The following is a 23,599-nucleotide window of genomic DNA, read 5'->3' as shown; positions in this document are numbered from 1 at the left end:
AATGAAAATTTTTAAATTTTCAATGTATGCATATATGAATTTATGAAAAAAATAAAATATGAATTTATATTATTACAATTCAATATTGTTAAATTATAAAAAAAAAATTATTAAAAATTACCTTGGATTTAAGTGCTACAAAGGCAAATAATAAAATACTGTTTATAAAATTTTTTTTATTAATAAAAATTTAAATAACTATTTTTTTTTTTTTTACATATTAAAAAATTTATTAGTAAAAATAATATTTTAAAATTAAATTCTTTAAAAGTTTCTTTAATATTTAATTTTTAATAATATTTTCTTAGAATTTTTTCATATTTATAAAAAAAAAAATTATGTATAAAAATAACATGCAAAAGCATGCAAGTTTTTTTTTTTTTTAAATTAAAAAAGGCATGCTTTGAGGGAATATAGAATAATCTTTTTTTTTTATGAATTTTTAATATTGGTTATAAATAAAGGAAAAAATAATGAAAAAACTTTGAATTAAGAAAAGTATACTAATTATTAATCTTTTTATAGTTAATAGAACTTAAAAATCAATAAGTAAAATGAAGAAAAGAAAAGTAATAATTAAAAGTTTAACGACAGAAGTTACTGTATTTTTTAGCTCTATAAGTAAATCTTATTACACTTGAATATAAAGTGTTACATTAAATTTAAAATTGTTTTAAACATATAAAATTTATGTATTTTTATTTTATACTATCATGCAATATTATTATGGAAGGTTTAACCTTTATAAAATATTAATTTTTAACAGTTAATCTGAAAATATATAAAAAAAAATGTTTTAAATACATTAATAAAAAAGTTTTTTTCTTATTTAAAAGTTAAAAAATTAAAACGGTGGGTAATCTAGCTAAATTAGATCCACTATTTAGTAAAAGACATATTTTTTTTAAATAATTATGATTTATTTTATATGAAAAAATTGTTTTATTTTTATCTATATTGGAATATTAATAGATGATCCGTTACTGTAGAAAGAAGAGAGTTCAAAGATTTAAATTCTTCTAAAACATACATGCTTACATATTTATTATGTTTTACAATATTAACTTTGTTTATTTCAACGTTATGGTTTTCATCACATATTATTCATTGTACAATAAATTATTATTAGATTTATTCTTAATATTTAACGGTTTTTTTCATTTTTATTATAATTATTTATTGTTACTATTTCTTTTTCATTATATCAAAAGGGAAAAAAAAAATTTATATAAGGTTACGAAAAAAAAAAAAATACAATTTTTATTTTTCTCGCTGTACTAATTCAACAAATTAAAAATTTAAATATTATAGAAAAAATAAGGTAATTTAATATGGTTGAATTTTTTTTCATTCATTGAAAAACATAAATAGCAAATTTCAATCATTAAGTCAAGTTATTGATATATTTAATAATGTTATTTAAAATATAGTAAAAAATAGAGAAAAGTAGCTTCACATAAAACATATTTATTTTTTTTTTTAAATATATGTTTACTACTAAAAAAACAACCAATATATAAAATAATATTCTCATAAATAATGCAATTAACATTTCTATTTAAAAAATTTATGTCTTTTAATAGTAGTCAATGAATTATTATTCATTAGTATTTTTTATTTTCCTTTTTTTAGTGCAATAATACGTTATACTAACTAAAGCAATTCATATTTTTCTTATATTACTTTTAGTTTAAATGTGAAACATATAAAAACATTTGCATAATTTACATTTAGTACAGTTTTTAATTTTTAAAGACAACAATTCTAAAGTATACAAATATAGAATTATCTAAATTTTAAAAATTGTATGAAGCATCTTCATTTTTGTGTGCTATTTTATAGATGCTTTTTTTTTTTTTTTTCTGAATATTAAGTAATTATTCATGTAAACTTTTTTTTATTGAGAAAAATTTTTATTTATTCAAAGTAAAATAAAATAAATTAATTTAAAAATATAAAAATATGTATTTACATTAATAAGATAATAAATTAACTTAAAAAAATATTACAAATACTATTTTTATTTTAGAAAAAAAAAAAAAAAAAAAAAGCATATATCGCAAAAAATTATACAAAAAGTAAAAAAAGGAAAAAAAAAATGTACAACTTATAAAATTATTCTACATCATATTTTTTCAATTTTTGAAGTTAAATACACAGATATTTCATGGGAAAAGTGTAAAACAAATTAAAGTTACTATAAATTCATTTAATTATATATAAGGACTTTCATTTTCACCCTTTTTCTTTTTCCTTTGCGTGCTGTTCATTTTTTTTTATGGACTTTATACTATATAAGAATATTTGTGGATAACTTAAAAATATAGTTTTTATTTTATAAAATACTACGAATGGGGGAAGAAAAATGATTAATTTTGAATCTACAAAAAGAGATGAGAAAAAAAATGAAAAGAAGACAATTAATTTTGATTACATGAATATCAATAATGAAAATAATGAAGAAAAAATAAATAATATATTAAAAAATTTAAAAGACGAAGATAGAGAATTATGTTTTCCTCTATTGGATTTCTATTTTTTGAATAAAAATTTTAAATACCAAAACTTAAAAGAGAGTTTGCAAATAAATAAAAGTGTTAATGAGTATATTAATTTAAGACTTCTAAAGAAGGAATTATATCCAAAGGACGAATTTTTTCAAACAGAATTGAGAAATAGAAAAGATGTTATTTATAGAAAATTAATGATAAATAATAAAAACTATGTAAAGAACAATAGCCAAACAGATCATGATTTTCATCTAAAAAAGAAAAATTATGATGAAAAAAATATAAAATTGTCTGAGGATATTCCTTCTTTTTGGAAAAATGATAGTGTTATTGGAACATTTAATCCTGTATATAATGCAAGAGAAAATATTATGAAAGATCAAAATGTAAATTCTATTCCTACTATAGATATTTTTTACAACTCATCAAAATTACTTTCTATTCAAACAATTTTTGAACCTATAAGCAATTATATATTTTTATTACGCTTGCTACCAAAATTTTGTTTGCCTTTATATGATTCAGGTATATTGCAATATGTATGCGAAGATCCATTTTTAAATCCCAAATTAAAAGGTCTTGAATTGTCTTATAGATTATTAGTTCATGATATTTTATTCTATGCATTTTTTTCATATTTGGCTGATTTACCATTTTGGGCAAAGCCACCTATTGAACTTCTTAGAATTTATAATTATGAAAGTCTTTATTCTTTTAATGATTGGGAGTCAGAACATACCGAAAGATTAGTTTTTCATAATATAAAAAATATCTTATACAATTTTTCTGATACTTTAAATCAAATTGAACTATTGTACCCAAAAAATTATTATATCACAATTTTTCCAAATATATATTTTAAAAATATTATAGATTTTTTAAAAGGAGAAAATTTTAAACTAAAAAAAATTGTTATTGTATTAAAAGGAAAAAATTACATTGATGCAAAAATGATAAATCATATTAAAATGAATTTAGAAAATTTTAAAGGTATAACAACAGAAAATGTTAGAAAAGATATACATGAGAAAACATCCATTTATAATAGTGATAGTGAAGTAAAAAATACCAAAAAAGTAATAGATGCTATAAAAAAATGTTATGATTCTAATGAAAATTTTTTTTTTAATAACTACCATTCTTCAAGTAATGAATATAACGAAAATATAGATGAAAACAAATGCAATAATAAAAATGTTAAAATAAGTCAAATAAACCAAGAAAAAAATGAGTTGCCAAAAACTAATGAAATAAAAAATTTTTTAGAGAAAAATCAAAGCATTGAAACGAATTATAAATTTAAAAGTTCTCAGGAATTTAAAACAAATTTTGATTGTAATAATATTCCACATTATTATAAGGATACAAATGTGAATTATAATAGCAACATAAAATGCAATCATTTTGAAAAAGATATACACGTAAGTAATAATTTAAAATATGCAGATAGTATTAGTAATGATTTACATAAATTAAAAAATATTGACATATCAGATAATTATAACATTGACAATGCTATATATAATATTTATTACAATAATAATTTCCAAAAGGATCGTACATCTATCATTGAAAGTAAAGAGAAGTCTATCAAAAATGATAAATGTAATTCTTCTGAATCATCATGTACTGAAGATGATTCAGATGATGAAAATATTGATGGAATTTTTAAGTCAAAAAAATTAAAAAGTACTGTATATGATAGAAATGATTTTTCTTTTTCTAAATTTATGAATAGCATAATAAATTATGAAAAAATAATTGACTACCTACATAATGACCCACAGCGCCAAGAAAATGAAGATTCAAAAGTAAAATTTTATATTAAGTTGCTGTCATTTGAAAAATCTTATTCAGATCATATAATTAATGAAAATATTAGTGTAAATGAAATGAGAGATACATCTTTTGTGGATATTAATGAAAGAAACTATATAAGCAATAATGATGAATATAATTTTAGTAACTTTAATTTAATTTCATATCAAAATGATAATAATACACAAAATGTAATAAATAAAGAAAATGAAGAAAAAGAAGAAATGGAAGAAAATGAAGAAAAAGAAGAAACGGGAGAAAATAAAGAAGATACTAACAAAAACCATAAACATATATCCTCCGAAAATAATAATAATACACATATGAATAAACAGGAAAGTACTTTAAACGATAATTTAGATAATAATATACAAAATTCATCGGATTATATAAGTAATCTAATAAGAAATTTAAGATTAACTTATGAAAATAATAATTTCTTATCATTTAATAGAAACGAAGAAAATGAAGAGGAAAATAATTTTAATTTAGATAACGTTCAAGATTCCATAACGAGAATAACATTTAATTTTAATTAAAATATACATATATATATGTTTAAAACTTCAATCTTCTTTTTTTTATTTTTTTTTAAATAATTTCCACATTCTTTCTTTAAATATAAAAATTTTTACATTTTATTTTATTTTTTTTTTTCTTTGTCTTTTATTTCTGTATTTGAAAAGTTTTCTCCATAAATTTGCATACATTTTTTTTTTCATTATTAAAAATATTTGTTTTAAATTTCCTTTTTGATTTAATGTTTTTTTTATTAAAATATCTATATAAATTGTTTATGTTCTATTTTTTAAAAACATTTTATTATAAAACATTATTTTATTTGTTAAATTTTTATATATTTGTTTTTATGTATATCTTTTTTTTTTTTTTTTTCTTTCTTTTAAGATATATATTTAGTGTTTAACTGTAAACACCTTTACTTTCTTGCATTTTTTGAAAATTCTTTTGAATAGCTTCAATATCTAAATTGTATTTGTCTGGGTTCTTTACTTTCTTTACAATATTTCTTAATCTTCTCTGTTTGTAATAAATCTTAATTGGAGTACCTTTGAAGCTGAAAGTTTCTCGGATTCTACTTTCTAAATATTTTGTATAATTTAAATAAACAGATTTTTCTGAATTACAAAAAAATACAAATCCAGGTGGTTTAATATGTGCTTGAAAAGCATAATAAATTTTTAATGATTTATTTTTTACAGGTACTGGTGGCCTAAGTAAAAGTGCTTCTTTTATTATTTGATTCAAACTATTAGTATTAACTTTCTTTGTATAATTCTTATAAGTTTCTTCTGCATGTTCAAATATATTAAGTAATCTTTGAGATGTTTTAGCTGAAATAAACAAAATATCAGCAAAATCAATTGGCTTCAAAAGATTAAGAACGTAATTTTTTGTATCATTAAAAATATCATTTTTGTTATGTATGAGGTCCCATTTATTACAGCAAATTATGCAACTTTTATTTTCTTGTAAAATTTTTCTTGCTATATTTATATCATGTGAACTAATGCCATTAAATGAGTCAATAACGAGAATACAAACGTCGCTTCTTCTTATAGCTTTTTCGGTTCTGTTATATAATAAATATTCATATTTTGTTTTTTCATTAAATGGCACATTTTTTTTTCTCTTTTGAATTCCAGCTGTATCAATGAGTCTATATAACCTGTCACTATCTTTAATTTTTATTAAAACATCAATTGAATCAACAGTAGTTCCTGCTAAAGGTGAAACAATAAAACGGTTGCAGTTTAGAATTTTGTTCAATATACTTGATTTTCCTGTGTTTGGTTTTCCAATAAAACTAATGTTTATAGTATTTTTTTCAATTTCTTCTTCATCTATTTCATTTACTTTTACTTTTTTAATATATTTTATGCATTCATCTAATATTTCAGATAATCCATTACCATGAATTCCACTACATGCAAAGGGGTTTCCAAACCCTAATTCCCAAAAAGTTTGTGCCTTATAATATCCATCTTTGTATGATTCACATTTATTAACACAAACAATAACTTTTAAGAAGGAATTGTTTTTGAAATTATCATTAACATTATTTTTATCACTAGTTGTACTCTTGTTTTTGTTTTCATTTTGATTTTTATCTCCACCTTCACCTTTTTCTTTAATTTCGCTACCATTTTTATTTGATTTATAGCAATTTTTTGTGTTACTATTATAACTTATATTTTTTTGTGCATTATTAATTAATTTTTCGCTTTTGTTTGGTAAATATTTTTCACACAGAATTTCAGATGGATTATTTTCCTTTTTTTTTTTTATATCACTCTTCTCATTATCTTCTAATTCTTTTTCATTATGTGAAACGTTATTTTCTTCATTTTCTCCTTTAGAGAAAGCTTTTTTATATTCTTCCCTAATATACTTCCTCAAAAATTTACAAATTTCAGTATCTAAAGGATCTATTCCTTTTAATCCATCAACAACTAGTAAAACAACAGACGATTCATTAAGTGCTAATAAAATTTGATCTCGAATTTCTTTTGAGAATTTATCATCTTCAAAAACAAGACCACCAGTGTCAACAATCTCAAATTTATATCCATCCCACTCCACCTCTCCATAAACTTTATCTCTCGTACTACTTGTATCTAAAACAATGTTTCCTTTTTGAAATTTCCTAGTCAATCTATTAAATATGGTAGATTTTCCAACATTAGGTCTACCTATAATTGATATTAAAGGTAAATTTCTTACTATTTTTATCTCCATATTTTTTTTTTTCTTTTTTTTTTCATTTGTATTTTCGCGGTAACCATTATTATCACTGAATCTAGAATTATTTTCTTCTAGAATTTCATTATTTTTTTTTTTCATTTCATTGTTTTCTACTCCAATTTCATCATTTTTTTCTAAAATTCCATTATTCTCTTCTAAAATTTCATCATTTTTTTCTAACATTTCATTGTTTTCTTCTAACAGTCCATCATTTTTTTCTAACATTTCATTATTCTCTTCTAGAATTTCATTATTTTTTTTTTTCATTTCATTGTTTTCTTCTCCAATTTCATTAGTACCTTTTACACATTCATTATATTCAAATGAATTATTATTATTATTTGGATAAGTATATTCACAATTATAATTATTTTTATTATTTTGATTTGCATATTTATAAAGATCATCATCATTGATATGTCCTTTTAAATTACTGTTTTTTTCTTTGTTTTTTTTATTTAGATTATCACTATATTCATTTACAAAATCACAATCAAAGTTACAAATAGTTTTTTTCGCTTTTTTCACATTCTTATTTTTATTCGTTAAATAATTATTCTTTTTATTTACATCTTTTGTTTCATTTTCATTACTTATATAGCTTTCCTTTTTTTTTTTAATATATTTTTTTTCAAGAGTTTTATTTAACTGAGCTTCTTCATTTAGTATAGCATTCTGTATACTATTTAAATCTTCAAAGTTATCTTTTTCTTCTGTCTTTTTATTATTTAAAAATATTTTGAAGTTATAAACTTTTTTCTTGAGGAGATATTCATTTATAAAAGGAATGTAGGAAAAATAATTAGGAGATGAAAATTTTTTTTTTTTATTATAGTAAAAATGATTTTTTTCGACTGGCTGATTAAAACTTTTTATAATATAACTATTGTAACATGATAGAAAAGAAATAAAAAATGTTATAATATATTTCAATTTAAATTTCATAATAAAAATTATTTATTATGATATATCTTTAGATTTACAGAAAAAAAAAATTATAAATCCTATTTACATATATGAAATACATGTTTGAAAGTTGTAATTTTTAAAATAAGTTTCATTATCAAAAAAAAAAAAGAAATGACATAATGCTAAAAAATTCATAAATGATAAAACATTAATAAATACGTTTACATTTTTAAATAGTATTTTGGATTAAGAAAAAAAGGAAATGCAAGAAAGATAAATAAATATTTATTAATAAAATATTTAAATATATTTATGTATCATAGTCAAAAAAAAAAAATATATTTATTGAATATCATTTATAATTTAAAAAATATTAATATTTTTAAATTCTATATATTTGATAATAAAAAAATAAGGAATAAAATAATATTCCCATTCGAAATAAAAAAAGAAAATATTAAGGTGATATTATTAAGAAGGCAATTATTTTATTTATTTTTTTTTTTATTAATATTTAAAAAAATAATTAGTTTTTGATATTTTTGTAGAAACAAAACATTTTAAATTATTTTTTCACAAATGTTTTTTTTTTTTTTTATATGAAGTACTTAAATAAACAAACAATAAAAATAACAACAAAATATAATAAGTAAAAGGAAAAGAAATCTTATGAAAATTTTAAAAAGAATCAAAATTATCTTTAAAAATTAAAAAAAAAAAAATGTTAATGTAAAATTAATGTATGCATATAAATATAAAAAAATGTCACATATTAAAATATATGTTCCTAAAAAATGTTTATCTAACATTTGAATATATTTTTGTTTAGATTATAAATATTTTTTCTATTTATAATTATTTTTCTTCCATAATTAGATTATTATATAATATCATTTTAATTTAGATTTATCCATCTATTATATTTATGTTTATTTCCTGATTTTGATATATTTCTTTTTAAAAAAAGTTTATATAGAGATTAAATATTTTCTAAATTACCCAACACTTTTCTCTTTTTTGATTCACTTATTTCATTACTTTTTTTTGATTCATAAATAGCTTTTCTTTTAGCTTGTTCTGATGTTATAGAATTTTTATTATCTTTATTATCATTTTCTTTTAATCTATCAAATTCATCAATATTCTGTTCAAATATAAAATCATTTGCAAAATCAATAATGAGATGTCTCCCATACAAATGTGTATGTTGTAAAGATTCTATTGCATTTAAGCATTCATTTTTTGACATAAATTCAATGAATGCATATCCTCTACTTCTATTATAAGCATTTTTTGGAATTCGGACACTTTTTACATTACCAAAAGTAGAAAATAGTTTTCTTAATTCCTCTTTGGTCACTTGAAAAGCTAAATTTTTAACAATTAATTTTTTACTTATTTTTTTTTGTTCTTTAATTACTTTTTTTTCTTCATTATTTTTTTTTATTTTTTTCTTTATTCTATTATGAGATAAACTTAATTCCAATATATGATCATCTAATGAAGTTCCCGTTAATTTTTTAATAGCTTCAATGGCACATTCTTTGCTTTTAAATTCTGCAAATCCATATCCTAATGAAATGTATTTATGTTCTATTGTGTTATTTTTTTCATATTCTTTTTGTGATATAACTTTTTTACTCTTGACAATATTACAAGTTAAAAAACCTTCTAAATTTTCGAATAATTTTTTTAAATCTTCTTCTTTTGTATTAAAATTTATATTTTTTATATATATACTAGCATGAGTAACTTCTTCATCACTTGATTCACTCCCTAATAGTTCGTCTTCACTTTTATTAGCTTCATTTGAGTTATTCAAAATATCACCATCTTTTTTTTTTGTATCATTTTCTAACAGAATATCATTGTCATTAGTATTATTTTTGTTTGTATCATCTTCCTTTATTTTTTGTTCATACAAATTAATAGGAGCCCATTCTAAATACAAAGGTAATTTTTTGTATCTTATATAAGAATTTGATATAAAAGCTTTTTTTGCATTTTCTGAATTTTCAAATTGAATTATAGCTATATTATTATATGGAGAAAAACTAACTTTTATTAATGTTCCAAATTTCTTAAATAAGTTAATTATATCATTTTGATTTGTATTCATAGATAGATTTTTAATTATTATAGTGTCATTACTTCTTTTATATTTTATAACTTTTTCTGTAATGTTTAAGTTATCATCTTGACATTCCTCTTTTTCGGTTAGTTCATTATTTTCTTTTTTCTCTTTTAATTGATTAATTTTTGTTTCTTCCTTTTCTTCATTTTTTTTGTAAATTTGTTCAAAAGCCTCTAAATAAATACCTTCTTTTTTTATCCACTCTTTCATTTTATTAATTATGTATGTTTCTGTTAAAGAAACATTAACTGCTATGTTCTTATCTTTTATGTTTAATATCGATTCACGGCTACATTTATTTTCTTTACAAAAATTATGAATATTAGAATTTATATCAGTAAATAAAGTATTCCAGATATTTTCATTTTGGCAATTTCTCTTTTTTTGTATTTCTAATATTTTTTTATATGAACTCTTAGAGTCATTGGATAATTTAATAAATATATTATTTTTATTTTTTTCATAAATCTCAAAATCTCCTAATTTTTCTTTTGCATATTTAACATATAAAATTTTCCCTCTATATATTGTATTATTTAGATTTTCTTTGGCTTTCTCACAAGCACTTGGAAACATAAAATTAACAAAAGCATATACTTTTATATTAGTAAGATCATTGTCTATTATTATATTTTTTTTATCTAATGTATTTATATCTTTATCATCATTTTCATATTCATCTAAATCATTTTTTTTTTTTAAATCATTATAATTATTATTACTGTTATTACTTTTTTTTTTCTTTTTTTCTTTTTCTTTCAAACTATCATCATTATTTTTTAATAATTTTAAAAAAAAATCTTTATTTGACTTATTTGTTTCATTTACATTTATTTCTAGACTTCCTTTTTTAGTATTCTTAAAAACTTTCACATCTACAACAGGGCCATACTTTTCACACAACTCTTTTATATCATGTTCATTAACAGGTGGCAAATTAAATATGATTAATTTTCCTGTATTCATATTTTCATAGTCACTGTTTTCAAAATTTAAAGTAACATCAGCATTTTTATTTTCACTTAAGTTATTTGATTGATTATTATCTCCCTTAATTATTTCTTCCTCAAATAAATTTTGTTTTTTTTCTAAATTATTATCATTTCCATTATTTTTTGAAATTTTTTTCAACCAATCTAAGGCATTCTCTTCAACATTTTCCTTGTTGTTTTCTGTATTACTTTCAATATTATTTTTGTTGTCTTTTTCTATATTTTCAATTTTCTCTGTAACATTTTTTTTTTTCTTTTTTTTTTTTTTTTTTTTTTTAGGATTATTGGATTCTTCATTTTTATTTACATTAGTTTCATCATCTAAATATATGACATGACTCCTTGTGCTGTTCATACCAGCTTTTGTTTTTTTAATTGGAATCATTTTATTTATAAATTTTTCGTTTTTAATTATTTCTACTGATTTTTTTGGCTTATTTCTATTAATTTCTTTTTTTTCTAATGCATTTGTTTTGTTTTTTTCTACGTGCTTTGATATAATTGGAGAAAATGCCTCCTCTATTGTTATTTTACTTGTATTAATGTATGTATTATCAAATGATTTTTTAAAGTTTTCACAATCTATATTATTAATAAATCCTATAAAACAAATTTTTCTTGATTCATATTGTTCTTTATTATTTACAATTTTTTTCCTTTTCATTATTTTTATATCAGTTATTTTAAAATCATATTTTCCTTTCATCTTAAAAAAATGTTTTTTTAAATCCAATTCATTCATATACTTTGGTATATTCTTAATTATAAGTCTGGTTTTGTTGTAATTTGATTCATTTTTTAAACGTCTGCTTACTTTATCGTTATTATCATTATTAAATAAATCATTCATCATTATTTTATATTATAATAAAAATATTTTATCTATAAAAACATATTTTATATTTTCAATTATTATATTTTAATATTATAAATTAATACAGCTTTCAAATAAAATAAAAAAAAAAATTAATGTTTTTAATTTTTTCCTTCATTATTATGCTAATTTTTTTTTTTTTTAATTAATTTTTTTAATTATTACATTATACTATTATTATTATTTAAAATTTTTTTTGAAATAATATATTCTTTTATAATATAGATGCATTTGCAGAAAAAAAAATAAAAAAAAAAAAAAAAAGAGAATTTTTCTTAATTGTATAATTTTTTTTTTTTTTTTAATATGAAAACTTATTTTTATTGAAACGTTTGTTAGTCATCTTCCATTGCAAAAGATAATATTTGGCCAAAATTTTTTGAATTATGTTAATGAATATGATAATCTTATAAAATTGTTAATTCTAATAAATTTCATGCGAATTTAATTTTTTAATTTTTTATTATTTTTTGATTTTAAAGGAAGACAACTTATTTTTCTTTATATAATAAAGACTTTTACAGAATCTTCTTATAAAAACGGTTGAATACTAAAAATATAAACATTGTAAATATAGAACATTTTTTTTTTTTTTGCATTGAGTACATAAATTTAAAAAAAAAAAAATTATCTCATTTTGTTCTAATAGGATTTAAGTAAATTATAAAAAAATGATTTCATTTTTACCTTATATAAATTAAAAAAAATAACTGCTAGATATCAAAATAGTAGCAGAATAAAAAATAAAAATAGAACTATATAAACTGAAGTTTTAATAATATCTAAAAAAATATATAATCATGAATTACTTTTTTTTTTTTTTCTTTAGTGAATAATAATTTAATTTAAATTGTTTTACTATTAAAAATATATATAATTCATGATCTTGTATATTTTACTCTCTTTTATTTTAAATAAATAAAAATTGCAAGAAATGCATAATTTAGATGTTATAAATTTATTAGAAAATTATGTTTTGGATTTTATTTTTAAGTTACTAGACAAAAAAAAAAAAAAATTTTTATTAAAAGGTAGAATTATAGAGATAACAAGATTAATTTATACAATTGAAATTATATTAAGAAACCTATATGAAAATACATATACAACATTAAGGCAAATATTTTATACGAATTCACAACTGTTTATATCACAAAATGTTTCAAATAGAACAATTGGAAAATTAACGAAAATTATAAAAAAGCCAAGGGAATTATTAAATATATATAATTCACCTAAGGGAATAATTAGAGGAAATATTTTACTAAAGGAAAAAAATTTAAGTTAATATATTAAATAAAAAAGAATATATATAAAAATAGAATAAACTAAAAAGTACAATGACTTTTTTTTTTTTTTTTTCCTATATAGCCATTAATAAAATTTAATAAAACCTTTTTAACTTTAGGTCAATGGGCTGATTGCATGAATATTTTTGAAGTCCAACAAAAATAAAAATTAATATTATTTTTAATGTTTTTCCCTTTTAAAATATAAATTTAAAAAAAAAATTTTCTTTTCATAGTTGTAAAAATTTTCAAATTTTATTTTCTTCTTTTTTTTAGACAAGAGGGCATTTGATATGTCCTTTTGGTGTATCAGATTTAATTATTTCTCAAAATGTTAAATATGTTCTTGTAATAGAGAAAGAAACAATTTTTTTTAAATTACTTCAATCTAATTTTATAAGCAAATACGGTCCATCAATTCTAATTACAGCTAAAGGATTTCCTGGTTATTTTTCATAAAATGTTCATATACATACATACCCAGATATACATATATATACAATATTTTTTCAGATATAAATACAAGACAGCTTATATTTGAGATTCATAGAAGAAACAAAAATCTCAAATTTTTTTGTTTAACTGATTATGATGCTCATGGTTAATTTATGATAACATAAAAATTATTTATAATAAAATATTTTTTTTTTTTTTATATGAAAACAATAAAATAATATTTTTTTATATTATGAAATTATATTAAAATTATTATATATATTATAAAAATAAAAAAAACTTATGCTTTTATTTAATGTTTTGAAGGGCTCAGCATAGCTTTCACATATTCCTCTAAATATGAATCAAAAGTTTATTGTTAATACTATTAAAAAATATAAAAAGAAATTCATAATATTTAAAAAAAAAAAAGTAAATAAAATTAAATATATTCTTTTATTTATTTTTCTACATATAGATGTTGATGATATATCAATTAACAATTTGTATTGGTTAAATCTGTTTACGCCTGATGAAGCGATTGAAAAAAATGTTTTAAAAAAAATAGATCTATATAATTTAACATTAAAAGATATTCGAATTTTGGATAAGTAAATTAATTTCATAATATATAAAAAATATATTTATCTAAATTATTATTTATTTGTGTACTTTTTTTTTTTAGTATTTGTAATAATTTAAAAAAAAGAAATAATAAATGTCATATAGCTGAATTTAATAGATGGATGTAAAAAAAAATATAAAAAGGAAAAAAAAAAATTATTCTAAAGCTTTTTATTAATAATATTATTTTATATTTTATATTTCTATTTATGTTAATTTTTTAAGAGAGTATGCTACCAATATGAAAGCATTTGGAGTAAAATATGAAATAGATAACATTATTGATATTGAAAAGCACATAAACATGAGAATTAAAGAACTTTTATAAAGAGATAAAAAGAAAAAATATATATTAATAAACTTTCATTATACATGAATTTATATAAATTTTATTATTATTATTATTATTATATATATATATAACCTTTCTTTGTAAAGAATAAAAATATGAACACTGTTATGTATAATTCTCTACATTTTTTATGATATCCATTTGAATCTTCACAAATTTAAATTATTGAAACAAACAAATAAGATACATAATATATTTAATTATATAATAAAAAAAATAAAAAAAAAAGATTTAGTAATTAATAAAACTTTCCTTAAATATATTTATAAAAGTTTTAAATAAAATATGATAATTTAAAATATTGAAATTTAAAAAGTATTGAATTTACAAAAAAAAAAAAAAAAAAAAAAACTAAAAACAAAATGAATTTAAACAATTAACTTATGATTATCATTTATATTTAGTCTAATTGCATAATTGATCTCTTCATAAAAAGTTTTTTTTTTTATTTATTTAAAAAAAAGAATAATGAAAAAGAAATATTTATTTTAGAGAAATAATTAATAGAAAATAAAAACGAATTTATTTTAAAAATAAAAAGATTATCAGAAAAATAAGGAATACATTTCTTTTATTATTATGTTGAAAAGTAGTTTTAAAACATTATTAAGATTTTCTCAGCAATGTGCAAAAAATTGTTACAAAAATAGAAATGATATACTAATTTCAAAAAAAAATTATTTTAGTAATATAACTTATAAAGGATATAGGACATATAATATCAAATATTTAAACATTCCTTTTTTTAGATATAATTTTAGCCTTATACTTAATAAAAGTATAAGCACAAAAAGAAGAAGGTATTTTAAAATAAGAAAACATCAAAAAAAAAAGTATAAAAAAAAAAGAATGGGTTTGTCTACTATTCCATGGATACCAAGTAAAGAGAAAACAATAACATATAAATTACCACGTCAAAGCAAGTTAATAAATAAAAGATTTATGAGAGACAAAAAAGGTGGTCGTAGATACCGTTTAAAAAAACAAAGATGAAACATGAAAAAAAAAAATATTAAATTCTCTTTTTTTTTTTTTTGGGATTTTTGCATAGAAAATTTACTTTTTCTTCAACTCTGCTAACAAAATTAGTTAGGTAGTATTTACCTTCTTTTTGTTTACTTCGTTTAGTTTTATTTTATATTTTTTTTTTTCAATTTTCATTTTATATAAACAAATTATTTTTAAAACTGAAAAAAAAGTTAAAGCATCTAATAAAATTTATTAAAATCCCATTAAAAAGCATTCATAAAAATAGTAATAATGACAATTTTAATTATAAAAAAGAATTAATAAAAAATGAGAAAAACAAAATTATTTAATAAAAAAAAGAAGTTATAAAAGATTATGTGTAAACTAAAATTTATAAAATAAAAATTTAACAAAATATAATTAAAATTAAATTATGAAATAATAGTGATAAATAAAAAAATTGCTTCATAAATTTTTTTCGGATAAAAAAAAAGTAAATAAAATAAACTTATTTAGAAAAAATACAAAATAAGACTTTTATATTATTTTCATTGCAAATATTTTATTTTAAAATTATATAATTTTTTCTTTTTTCTTACTTTAATTTTATTACATTTTATGATAATATAAGCTTTTTTACTTAATACTATTTTCATTAAGTGTAATTTTTATTAATTGTTTTCCTATCATAACAAATTTTTCTAAAATATTCCTATATAATTTTTTTTTTATACTTATCAACATTAATAAGGTTAATAACATATTTATTACATGAATATGTATATTTACTTTTTACTTTATATAATTAATAATAAAGTTTAATTTTTTTTTTTTTTTTTTTTAAAGTATAATATAAAGTATTTTAATTTATTTTGCAGATTTTTTGGCTAATATTTGTGCTCTAAGTTTTTTCATTCTAAGTATAACTTCGTCAACAGTTCTAGTTTTTAATTCAGAAGAAACTAATTCTAATCTTTCTTTTATTGGAATAGAAGCAGGATATTTTACTAATGCTTTTTCTAATAAATACTGTTCTTCTTGTGTCCATGGCCTTTTTTGACTAATATCACCATTTATATTATTATTTAAGTTAGTTTCTTTTTCAATCTTTAATTCTCTTTTATCTAAGTTATCATCAATCTTTTTCATAACTCCCTTATTCTGATTCTTAAAGTGGTCAAATGGAGATTCATCAAAATTTCTGCTCAAATTCTTAAGTGTTTCATTTTCAAACATTTCTTTTGTTTTTTTTATAACTTCTTTAACACTTTTAGTTTTTATAGAATTTGAAATAAGAACCCATCTATTTTTTGTACCACCTGGATAAAATTTCAGGGCCTTAGCAAGCAAAGACACTTCGTGAGCTGTCCATTTATCATTTTTTTCTTCATTTTCAGCATTTTTTTCTATATTTGAAGTATTTTCATTAGTTTTTTTTTCTTCAGCATTTTTCTTTTCCTTTTCATCACACTGTCTGATATTATTTGGGCTTTTATGTACTTCTGCAGAAATATCGTTTTTTAAATTGTTATTTATATTTAGATTTTTGCTGTTAACTTCTTCTTTCTTTTCAATAATAAAAGTAGTATCATTAATATATTTTTTAAAAATATTAATTAACGATTCAATATCATTTTCTCCTAATTCTATACTTTTTAAATGACCTATGAATCCCGTATTCTTATTATTATTGTTGTTACTATTATTATTATTATCATTATTTGAATTATTATTCCCTATATTTTTTTTGTTTTTATAATTTTTGCTATTATTTTTCTTTGAGTCATTAATTTTTAAGTGACTGTTCTCATACATATTTTTTTCTTTTAGAGCATCATTTTTACATTCCGTATTCTTAGCTATTTCTTCATCATTAGTTAAATTATAATCTTTTATTTTTTCATTTTTATTTTCGTTATTAACCTTTAATTTATTCGAATCTATTAAATTACTGGTAAACCTATCATCACAACCATTCAATTCATTAGATTTTATATCATAATTAACCTTGAAAGTTTCATTTACTTGTTCTTGATTGTTCTCTACAATAGAGATATTAATATTACTAGAATTATTTGTTGTAGTATTTTTACTACTAATTACATTATTTTTATTAACAAAGGCATATTCTACATCTTTTTTTTTTAAATGATTTAAATTTTTATTGTCGTTCTTGTTTTCGTTTTGCATATCAATGCTTATGTTTCCATTTATTTTGTTGTTAATATTATTTCTTCCTAAATTATTTAGGGTATCCTTTTGAATCTCTTGAGAATTATTAAATTTATTAGAACTCATTTTTTCAAATGGTAAAGTATCACTTTTATAAAAATTAAAATTTAGTAAAACATATATATCATAAATAAAATCACATAATGTTTCAAAAGGCATTATTAATAATTTTTCTTGCAATATATCATAATTTACCGTATTTGGTAATTTTGTCATACATACAGACTTAATATGATGTTTCCATATCTTCATAGCAGCTTTTTCTTTATTTGTCTTTTCGTTAGAATTGTTAGTAATGGTATTATCTTTTTCTGTGTCGTTCAATTTATCCATTTTTTTTTGCTTTTCTAATATAGCTAATTCTTTTTTTTTTTGTTTTTCTGTTTTGATTCTTTTATTTTCTGCAATAATTCGTGGATCATTATTATATGCTAAATCGACTAATTTTAAAATTCTTAAATTTTCCAATTTAGAAACTTTTTTCTGAATTTTTTTATTTTCTCTTTCCATCCATCTTCTTTCTTCTCTACATTCAGCTTGTTCATAATCATAAGCATTATGATATGAGAAATCTCTCCAATTAACAAAATTATACCAAAAATCGTAAAAATATTTTACATTTTTTATATTAGTATTTTCATCACCTATATCAGGAACTGGTTTTTTGGAAGACCACTTAGCATTTCTTTTAAATACTGGTCGCAAAAAATCGTAAAAATTAGAAGCTTCTTCCAGTTCCTTTTGTGTAGGTATATATTCATCAAATGGAATAGAGCTATCATACTGCTTTCTCAAAGTTTTATCCGATAAAATAGTGTAAGAATCTTGAATTTTTAAAAACATTAATTTTTTTTCTTCGGGAGTTAATTTATCTATATTAAATTTTTCCATATAATACATAAGATCTTTTGTATCATTATTTTTCATATCTGATTCTTTATTTTTTTCTTTTTCTTTTTCTTTTTTTTTTTTTTTTTCTTTTGCGTTTAAATATGCTGTTCCTTTATTTTTGTCTGGATGAAATATTAAAATTAATTTTTTATAAGAGGCTTTAATAGCTTCTAAATCATCTGTTTCATCAACCCCTAATATTTCATAAACATTTATATTTTCATCTATACATTTTTTAACTAAATTAGAACTTTTTTTATAATTTGCCTTTTCTTGTCTCTTATTATAATCTTTAGTGTCATCATAATCATTATCATTTTTTTTTTTTTTTTTTTTTTCGTCTTCTTCAGTTTTCAAATGTTCACTTTTATTATTATTGTTGTCCTCCAAATCATTTAAGTAATTCAATTTATCTTTATATAAAAATAGTTCGTCTGTATGCACATTTTTATTATCCCTTATCTTTTTTTTTTTTTCTTTTAGTATAGGAATTTCGTATTTTATGTAAAACATAAATCCCGCTGGCTCTATTTTTTTCTTTCTTATATTTACACAATAATTTGAAGAAATATATGGTAAAATGCTAATTTCTTTTTCATATTCTTCACTTTTTACATTAATATCTGTTAAGCAAAACAATTCTTCACTTCTTACGTGCTCATTATCTAATTTATCATTCATTTTTTTCATTCGAAAAATAAAATAAAATTAATTTGTAAAAAAAAAAAAAAGTCCTACAAATTTTTAGAATATACTCATATAAAACATTCAAATATTATACATTTATATCAATTTTATCTTTTTTTTTAAAACAATAAAATTTCAAATTATTAAAAAGTGAAAAAATATATATAAATATGTAATGCAAATTCACTGAATTCATAGATATAAACTTAATAAGTTCAAATGTTGTATATTAATGCATATATATATTCATGTAAATGTCTTATTTATACTTAAAAAATGAAAATAAAATTAAATGATACAATGAATAAAATAAAGTTTATTATATTGAATAATGATAAATACAAAAATAAAAATTGGAAAAATAGAAAAATAAAATGAAATACATTTAAAATGTATTTATAAAACTATCAGATATTTATGCAATTATTACGAAAAAAAGAAGAATAAGAAGTATTTTATATTTTTTAAGTAAAATAAATTAAAAAGGATATAATAAATAAGCATACATACATACATATAAAATAAATTATATTACTGTATATAAATATTATTAATTTTAAGATATTGAAAGTATAGCGTTAACATTTTTATATATAAACATTAATTTTATTATAATTATAAAAAAATTTGTAATTAAAAAAAAAAAACACAAAATTAAAACATATTATTTAGAAATATTATTTTTAGTATAAAAATTAAATATTTAATGATTAAAAAAATATTATATGAAAAACAAAATTTATATACTAATAATATAATTACCTTTTTATCTTATTTTTTATATGTTATAAAGTTTAAAACATATGCTTTAAAATCTTTGTTTTTTTTTCTTAATTTATAATTATTTTTAATTTTTATTCTTTCCGTTGTTTTATTTAAATTTTTTTATATTACATTATTTTTAATGGTTTTTTCTTTGAAAATTTTTATTTTTTTTATTTTTTTTTCTTTTTTGTTTGCTTTTAAAATATTTTTTCTTTAAAAATGTAATTATATTTATATTTTAATTAATACCTTATAATATTTGGTTTTTGGTTTATTTAAAATATATGTATTATTAAAGAAATATAAATTTATACGTATATTAATAGTGTAGTAAATATAAGTTAAACAAACAAATGTATGAAAATATAAAAAAATGTATTAAGGGAAAAATAAAAATGTTGTTTCAACAGAATAAAATGATATATTATCAAAATGAATTTATTGAATTTTTTTAGGGTTCTTTTATTTGCAAATTTATTTATACTTGAAATAAAAAAATTTTTTTCATTTTTTCATTAATTACATTAATTTTAGCTATAACAAATAACTTTTTTTTTTTTTTTTTGAGTATAAAAATATTCATTTATATTTTTTTATTACAATATATTTAAAAATATTTTTTTTCTCTCTTTTATTTGATAATATTTTTTAATCTTTTTTCCATTATTTTTCAGAAAATAAAAAAAAGAAAATATTAATATAAATCTTAAAGTAGTATTCTTCTAATTTAAAGAGTTTATTGACAATTTTTATAATGGGTTGTATCTTTTCTTCGTATTTCATTCAAATACTTAAAAAAATGCTAAATTACTTTGATTAAAATAAAACGCAAAAAAAAAAAAAAGAAAAAAGAAAAAAGAAAAAAGAAAAAAAATACAAGCAAAACAAGTAATTTATATTTAAAAAATTATAACACTTAAGAAATATAAAAAGGAATTCAAAATATAAAAATATAGTTTTATCTACAAAAGAAATAAGATAACAATTATGTAGCAAAATCTCATTTTTATAAAATATATTTCACAAAAAAAATTGAATTGGAAAAAAATATGTATAAAAGTTATTAAAAGAAACTATGTTATGAAATATATTAATAATTTAAAGAAAAATGAAAATCTTTTATTCCTCAATATATTTATGATAAAAATTTTGTTATTTTCAATAAAAACGGGAGATAATATATGAAAAATAATATAATTTTTTCTTTAAATTTATTGAATACCTTCTTTTTAATTTAAAAACTAAATTATTTCTTATATTTTTGTTAAACATAGAAAAGTTATGTGATTAGATATTAATATTTGGAAAAAAATTATTGAAACTGTATTTACAACGAATGAAAGATTCATCTTTTATATATATCATATTAAATTTCTTTGACGTTGATTTTTACTGTAATGCTATATATTTATACTCCTAAATATTAGTTATTGTAACTTATATTTATATATTCTTATATCAAAAAATATATATATAATTATATTAGCGTATTATAATTATATATATTGTAAATTTCAAAGATATAAAGCATAATAAAATATATAACAAAATGTTTTTTCTAAAATTACCATCGTTTATTAAACCTTTATGTTATTCTTATAAATATATTTTTTAATTGCATTGCATAAATACTTTTTAATTCACTTTTCATATAAATTAAAGCGCGTAAATAAAAGTTTGCATTTAATAAAACTTTACTGAATAATATAAAAGATGTTACTTTTTATTGTAATTATATTTCACAAATGTATATGAGACATAAAACAATATAAAGAATATTTAATTTATTATTTAAAAGAAAAGATGATGTTATTAATTTTTTTTTCTTAAATATTATTTTTTTTTCATTTCTTAAAAATGATGTATAACCTATATTAAAGAAAAAAAATTTCAAAATTTCGTTTATTTTATATTTTTAGTTCATTATATTTATGTTGTCTTTTAATCTTTCGAAATATCTATATAAAAAAATAGTTATATCTTAATTTTCATATTAAATTTTTAATTTTTTTCATTATTGAAAAGTACACAATATATGCTATATTAATGAAAAATAATTTTTGTTATTAAAGGTTTGTGTTTGGATAAAATAATATACGGAAAGATAAAAATATTAGATGTATTTGAAATCTTAAAAAGAAATTCAAATATATTTTGTTCCTTTATTATATATTTTAATAATCAGCATGGCACCATAAAGAAATATACAGTTATATTTCTTTATCATTAAATTATTATTATTTTTAATAGTGTTATTTTAACTTTCTCTATTCTCTAATATTTTGCTTAATGATACTTTCAATTTCGTTTACATTAATTTTAAATTTATGGATACGTTATAAAATTCTTAAGTACTATCATGCAATTATATTATTAACTGGCTACTCCGGGAATCGAACCCGGGACATCTTGCACCCGAAGCAAGAATCATACCACTTGATCAAGTAGCCTAAGTCACTTCTATCAACTTTTTTTCACATAATATAAAGAACTTATTATGTTTGAATAAATATTTGTACTTATAAAGTTTTAATAATTTATGTTTTTACTTATATTTAATTTTAAAATTTTATTACTCTACATTATAACTAAAAATGTGTACATATTTATATAACCTAAGTAGAATATCTAGTAATTATATATATATATATATATATATTTTATTATATTAAAAAATATAAACATTTATATAATTTTTTTCTTTAATTAATTATAAACTTTAAGATACCTATAAATTAAGAGTTTATTAAAATATTTTTTTTTGTACTTTTATTCCACTGAATTAAGTGTCAGTTTTTGAATTATTATATATGAGTTATTTTATTTTATTTTTTTTAGTTTGTGATCATTTAAACATAAAAAAAAAAAAATATATTTTTTTTTTCCATTTTTCCAATATAAAGCCTATAAAAATTTTTTTTTTATTATATTTTATTGAATTAAATACATTTACAAAAAATTATAAAAATGTTTATATATATTCTTAATCTTTGAGAAATATTAAATAAATTTGCTGTATTATTTTTATGATTTTTTACAACAATTAAAAAATGAGATTTCCATATTTAAATTATTAATTATTTTAAAATAATATAATTCTATTAAAGAAATAGATGTAATTTTATACTTTATATAAGCATTTAAAAATATATATATTTTTTTTTTTTTCTCATTTATAGTTTTTATTTAATCATATATATTATAGAAAAATGTTTATAATCACTTATTTTTTTTATTATTACATAATTTTTTATAGTTGAATTATTTCAGGGAATAATACAAAAATTTTCAATAAATCTTAAAAATTCTTTTTATAATAAAAAAGATCATGTGCTATATTAATGTTTAAATTGAA

The 23,599-nt window shown here is 18.4% G+C and overlaps 6 protein-coding genes and 1 non-coding gene across 7 annotated transcripts; 3 read left to right on the top strand and 4 right to left on the bottom strand.

Annotated features, from left to right (window-relative positions):
- Nucleotides 1–2,365: 2,365 nt before the first annotated feature.
- On the top strand, nucleotides 2,366–4,867 carry PRELSG_1433500 (conserved Plasmodium protein, unknown function; the record flags this gene model as incomplete). Its single annotated transcript, XM_028679405.1, has 1 exon — nucleotides 2,366–4,867. One exon carries the CDS (start codon nucleotides 2,366–2,368, stop codon nucleotides 4,865–4,867), a length of 2,502 nt encoding a protein of 833 aa, XP_028535122.1.
- Nucleotides 4,868–5,249: 382 nt separating this feature from the next.
- Nucleotides 5,250–8,036, bottom strand: PRELSG_1433400 (GTP-binding protein, putative; the record flags this gene model as incomplete). The annotated part of the gene is made up of 1 exon (XM_028679404.1): nucleotides 5,250–8,036. The coding sequence occupies one exon, from the start codon at nucleotides 8,034–8,036 to the stop codon at nucleotides 5,250–5,252; it is 2,787 nt and encodes a 928-aa protein (XP_028535121.1).
- Nucleotides 8,037–8,979: 943 nt separating this feature from the next.
- On the bottom strand, nucleotides 8,980–11,979 carry PRELSG_1433300 (snoRNA-associated small subunit rRNA processing protein, putative; the record flags this gene model as incomplete). Its single annotated transcript, XM_028679403.1, has 1 exon — nucleotides 8,980–11,979. One exon carries the CDS (start codon nucleotides 11,977–11,979, stop codon nucleotides 8,980–8,982), a length of 3,000 nt encoding a protein of 999 aa, XP_028535120.1.
- Nucleotides 11,980–12,934: 955 nt separating this feature from the next.
- SPO11 (meiotic recombination protein SPO11, putative) lies at nucleotides 12,935–14,676 on the top strand (the record flags this gene model as incomplete). The annotated part of the gene is made up of 8 exons (XM_028679402.1): nucleotides 12,935–13,283; nucleotides 13,409–13,440; nucleotides 13,566–13,734; nucleotides 13,803–13,889; nucleotides 14,052–14,102; nucleotides 14,203–14,335; nucleotides 14,410–14,472; nucleotides 14,574–14,676. 8 exons carry the CDS (start codon nucleotides 12,935–12,937, stop codon nucleotides 14,674–14,676), a joined length of 987 nt encoding a protein of 328 aa, XP_028535119.1.
- A 603-nt stretch (nucleotides 14,677–15,279) lies between these two features.
- Nucleotides 15,280–15,693, top strand: PRELSG_1433100 (conserved Plasmodium protein, unknown function; the record flags this gene model as incomplete). The annotated part of the gene is made up of 1 exon (XM_028679401.1): nucleotides 15,280–15,693. The coding sequence occupies one exon, from the start codon at nucleotides 15,280–15,282 to the stop codon at nucleotides 15,691–15,693; it is 414 nt and encodes a 137-aa protein (XP_028535118.1).
- An 843-nt stretch (nucleotides 15,694–16,536) lies between these two features.
- Nucleotides 16,537–19,473, bottom strand: PRELSG_1433000 (DNA-binding chaperone, putative; the record flags this gene model as incomplete). Its single annotated transcript, XM_028679399.1, has 1 exon — nucleotides 16,537–19,473. One exon carries the CDS (start codon nucleotides 19,471–19,473, stop codon nucleotides 16,537–16,539), a length of 2,937 nt encoding a protein of 978 aa, XP_028535117.1.
- Nucleotides 19,474–22,622: 3,149 nt separating this feature from the next.
- PRELSG_1432900 lies at nucleotides 22,623–22,694 on the bottom strand. The gene has a single exon. It is a non-coding gene; the product is annotated as a tRNA-Pro (tRNA).
- Nucleotides 22,695–23,599: the final 905 nt, after the last annotated feature.

Source organism: Plasmodium relictum (genome assembly GCF_900005765.1).
Source record: "Plasmodium relictum strain SGS1 genome assembly, chromosome: 14".
NCBI classification, from domain to species: Eukaryota; Apicomplexa; class Aconoidasida; order Haemosporida; family Plasmodiidae; genus Plasmodium; species Plasmodium relictum.
This window is presented reverse-complemented; position numbering and strand designations above follow the sequence as displayed.